We start from the raw sequence: 5,275 nt of genomic DNA on the forward strand, positions 1-5,275 counted from the left end.
AATTAGCGCTTACTTTAAAACTAAAAATGAACTATCCTAATGAACTTTCACCCAGTAAACTATCTTATAAAAAAATATCAGAAAGAAGCAGAGAGGTCATCTAAAGTTCAACATTTAAAATGAAGACTTTCTAAATCTATGGAAAACATAGTATATTAATAAAGATTAATAACTATTGCTTTGCTTATTGAATAATAATATTGATAAGACCACTACTATATAATAATAGTAATAATAATAATAATAATAATAATAATATGAATAACAATAATATGAATAATAATTATATTACTAATAAAAAATATGCAAATTAAGCAGCAGCCCTGTCCACAGGAAGGTAACCCTTTCATTTGCGAGCAGCCTAACCTGAGCCAGTGAGCTCTCCAAAACATTTTGTTCTCTCACTATCTTGTATGGACTCACATCAAAGTCCCAGTATCTTTTGGATGCTTATTTCTTCATTAATATTTACAGCAGCTGACAAAGTAGTGTTATAAGTAGTGTTATAAAACATTCCCAATTTCTTCCTGTATCACTCGGATTAGTTGATTCACTCTCATTAATTAGGTAAATTATTAGTCTACAAAAAAATTAGTCTACAAATAATTTCCCTATATACCAGTAACAACAATTCCCATGAAAATATCCTTGAATACGTTATATTCCTAATGGTATCATAGTATCCTATCTAGTTATATATAAAAGCAACCCAAAACTGTTATGAGGTAATTTAGCATCTAGCCAAGAAACATTTACCATTATTATGATTTTTGTCAAAATAATTATTTATCATCTATGGAAAGATAATTAATAAAAATTTGCTGTGAATGCTTTAGGAGCTCTCAGACTCGCTCATCAAGCTCACTTTGCTATCACTGTGTGGCAGAGGTTTTTTACCACTATAAATTATGTACATTACATATTTGGTCCTAGTTAAAAATATATATTTTTTATTCAATCTTCTGATTGCCAATGTGCAAAATGACCTGCCAACAGAGACCAATCAGAAATGATATTTCAGTAGCCTTGCGCCAGTAAAATGCATTGTGATTGGTTACTACGGCTGTATCGACTGTGGGCTATGGATAAGAAAAATCACACCACAATTGATGTGATCCACCTTTTAGGTTTTCAGAGCCCAGAGAATTTACAATTTTTGTTCTTTTTTATTTTTTTTACTATATACTCTTTGACAATGAGTGGAAACCTCTTGATCGCCGCACTGGTGTTCTATGGCAAAACCCTCCATTGTCCCATGTACTTCTTCCTCACCCAACTGTCTTTATCAGATATCTTGCTGGCAACTGATATTCTTCCTAACATGCTACATGCTATCTTGATGAAAGGGACTTCCATTCCATTATCTGCTTGTGTCACGCAGTTTTTTTTCTTTGGCGTCTCAGAAACTTTGGACAGTCTTCTTTTGACAGTAATGTCTTATGACAGATATTTGGCCATCTGTAAGCCATTGCATTATGTTTTGCTCATGAACAATAGGGTTTGCTGGATAATGGTCATCACAAGCTGGATGGCAAGTATTTCAATAGTCCTAGTTCACACTTTGAGCATATCACAATTACAATTTTGTGGGCCAGATATCATTGACCACTTTTTCTGTGATCTTGATCCCATTCTAGCACTCTCCTGTTCTGATACCACCACTGTCCATTTAGAAGTGACATCACTAAGTGCTCTTTTTGTAGTCATCCCATTCTTTATCATCATTGTGTCATATGTTTATATTATAGTCACCATTTTCAAAATGTCATCCAATGTTGGAAGAAAGAAAGCTTTTTCAACCTGCAGCTCTCACATGGCCGTTGTTTCCATCTATTATAGCACTCTAGTTTGTGTTTATTTGGTCCCAAGTAGGGGACAATCATTGAACTTTTCTAAGTTTCCATCCTTATTGTATACTGTAGTAATTCCGCTGCTGAATCCCATTATATACAGCCTGAGGAATGAAGACTTGAAAAAGGTTTTAGGAAAACTAATAAGCAATTCTTTTTACCATGAACTGAAATAAAGGAGTCCATAGAAAATGTTGAGAAAAATTTAAGCAAGCATGCAAGATAAGATCAAGTTAATGTTTGTAAATTCATAGTTAAAAACATTTGAAATAGTTAAAGATGTAGCTAATGCATTTTTTATGAGTAAATGTGTACTGTTTTTCTTGAAAACCTACTATGTTACATAATAGTTTCCCATTTAGGAAATGTTTATACAGTCCTGGATTTTAGTTAAATATCTTTTTGAAAATGACTTGCAAGCATTGACTGTTTAGCTGTCAAACACTTTAGGACTGGAAGGATTTACCCCCTTCCTGACCAGGCCATTTTTTGCGATACGGCACTGAGTCGCTTTAACTGACAATTGCGCGGTTGTGCAACGTTGTACCCAAACAAAGTTGGGATCCTTTCTTTCCCACAAATAGAGCTTTCTTTTGGTGGTATTTGATCACCTCTGCGTTTTTTTTTTGTGCCATAAACAAAAAAATACAATATTTTTTACTTTTTGCTATAATAAATATCCCAATAAAAATGGCACATTTCTTCATCAGCTTAGGCCAATATGTATTCTTCTACATATTTTTGGTAAAAAAACATTGCAATCGGCGTATATTGATTGGTTTATGCATCTACAAAATAGGGGAAGAATTTATGGCATTTTTATTATTATTTTTATTTTTTTTTACTAGTAATGGCGGTAATCAGCGATTTTTAGCAGGACTGCAACATTGCGGTGGACAGATTGGACACTTTTGACACCTTTTTAGGACCAATGACATTATTACAGTGATCAGAGCTGAAAATAGCCACTGGTCACTTTATAAATGACACTGGCAGGGAAGGGGTTCACACTAGGGGGCGATCAAGGGGTTACGTGTGTCCTAGGGAGGTGTTTCAAACTGTGGGAGGAGGGGACTGACTGGGAGTATAGTGAGATCCCTGTTCCTGATCACTAGGAACAGACGATCTCACTGAGATTTCCTGTCAGAATGGGGATCTGCTTTGTTTACACTGGCAGATCCCCATTCTGCCTCTCTCAGGAGCGATGAATGGGTGGCCAGCGGACCCACGCATCGTGCCTACAGTGACTCATGCACGTAACGACGTACAGATATGTTGTGTCACGCAATAGGGCCACCCTGCCACAATATATATGCAGTGGGGGTCCTTAAGTGTTTTTTAAACTAGTCAGAGGCTTTGATTTTAAACCCAGACTTACATGCTGCTGAAGGTCCAAGGATCTATGTTATACATGAAGATAGAAACATTCGCTGCGCTCGAGTAAATCCAAAACTTCTAAATGAAAATCAAAATATAAATATGTGCATATGTATCTGGAGATACCAACGACCAATAAAATTTACAATCCTCTTATATATAAAAGTGCAAAGTGCAAATAATATTGATGTGTAATAAAAAACCATCAATAATACATATTGCAAACAGTGAAGTGCATAAATAAATACAGAAAGTGCTTAGTGCTCCGTAATAGACATCATAGATGCCCTAATACATAGTTACAAAGTAACAAGTGAAAGAAGTCTCGTATAGCAATCCAAATCTGTGCGTTTAGGTGGTGTCCAAATGTGATATCATCCGTCATGCACATACATCCTGGGTGCTGCAAACCATGCTCCGGTGCACTACAGTGGTCCCCCTATGCTAATATGCTCACCTCAGAGCGTGTGACCCAGCTGCTACCCTGAGTCAAAACATGCTTTGGAGCCACCCCCGGGCTCAGTGCTGATATCAGATGTGCCTCTCCAGCTGGATACAATGTAGAGTTCATGGATGGGTCTTTGACCCCAGGTTTTAATAGTCCTTGCAGGATCTTTTAAGCAGCCACCAGCAGACGCACAACTCTTCAAGACAGGTGTGTTCACCAACTCCAGGAGGAGTTGCAATGGCTGCAGCCAGACTTAGTAGAGGGAGATTTCTGCAGGATAGTTTGAAAAGCTCTGGCAGGGGAACCTGATAAGATGATGGAGCCAAACCAGAGGTCCCTACAATTATTGTGTGTGACTCTGGGTGTGGTTGCCACCATTAGTCATATCTGGAAAACCACAATTGCTCCTTGTAGGACTTTGAAGGCAACTTCTTACCAAAAAATAAGATTCAAATAATAACATTTATTTTCTCGATTTAAAAGGTTTGAATCACATATATTACATCACATATTACCTAGTATAATGTACAATATTTTATACTAGGTAATATGTGATGTAATATATGTGGTTCAAACCATTTAAATCGATAAAATATATGTTATTATTTTAATCTTATTTTTTGGTCTGGTTTTTTGGTTGCCTTTAAAGCCCTACAAAGAGCAATTGTGGTTTGCCAGATATAACCAGAAGTCCCTATTCCCAAGTCATTAGTAAGACTGGAATATGCAGTTTCATTTTTAGCACCAGTTCACAAAAAATTATATTGGGGAACTGGACAAAGTGCAGAGAAGAGCAACAAACTAGATAAGGGGCATGGAGGAGCTCAGCTAAGAAACATTAGAAGAACTGAATTTATTCTCTCTTGAGAATAAGAAATTAAGGGGGAATATGATCAACATGTATAACATAAGTGGTCCATATAGTGAACTTGGTGTAGAGTTATTCACTTTAAGGTCATCACAGAGGACAAGGGGGCACTCTTTACATCTGGAAGAAAAGAGATTTAATCTCCAAATACAGGAAGGCTTCTTCACAGAAAGATCTGTGAACATGTGGAATAGATTCCTCCCAGAGGTGGTTCTGGCCAGTTCAGTAGATTATTTAAAAAAAGGCCTGTATTCTTTGATAAATGCACATAATATAACTGCATACTATTATTTGTAGGTAAAGTTGACCCAGGAAATATCCAATTGCCTCTCGGAGGATCAGGGAGGAAATTTTTGCTTTCCTTTGGATCAACTGCAGGTATAGGATTGTGTATTTGGAGGTTTTCTATTTGTGTGTGTTTGTTTTTTCTATTGGTTCAACTGGATGAACTTTCTTCAACTAGATTAATTATGTAACTGTGTAAGTGAGAGCAAACCAAAAGTCCCATTAAAGTCAATGGTAATCCAACAAATTTTCAAAAGTATATGCATTACAGAACAGCAAACGATACAAAATTGAGCAAAATTGTTTAGGAAGCTCCCGGCAACTGTTCCTTTTATCCTCATTGGGCCAAAGGGAAATTTATTTCAACCTTTTATGATATGTTTTTTAACACATTCAAGACTAAGTTTAATCATGGCAATAAGAACAACAGTACTAACCATCTAGATC

At 36.2% G+C, this 5,275-nt stretch overlaps 1 protein-coding gene across 1 annotated transcript; it reads left to right on the forward strand.

The window, feature by feature from the left end:
• Positions 1 to 1,081: 1,081 nt before the first annotated feature.
• Positions 1,082 to 2,026, forward strand: LOC141134256 (olfactory receptor 1M1-like). Its single transcript, XM_073623834.1, has one exon. The coding sequence runs from the start codon at positions 1,082 to 1,084 to the stop codon at positions 2,024 to 2,026; it is 945 nt and encodes a 314-aa protein (XP_073479935.1).
• The last annotated feature ends 3,249 nt before the right edge of the window (positions 2,027 to 5,275 follow it).

Source organism: Aquarana catesbeiana, linkage group LG03 (assembly GCF_042186555.1).
Source record: "Aquarana catesbeiana isolate 2022-GZ linkage group LG03, ASM4218655v1, whole genome shotgun sequence".
NCBI classification, from domain to species: Eukaryota; Metazoa; Chordata; class Amphibia; order Anura; family Ranidae; genus Aquarana; species Aquarana catesbeiana.

Bases quoted from the DNA above. Each gene is read 5' to 3' on its own strand.
- LOC141134256 (XM_073623834.1), top strand. From the start codon at position 1,082: ATGGATAAGAAAAATCACACCACAATTGATGTGATCCACCTTTTAGGT.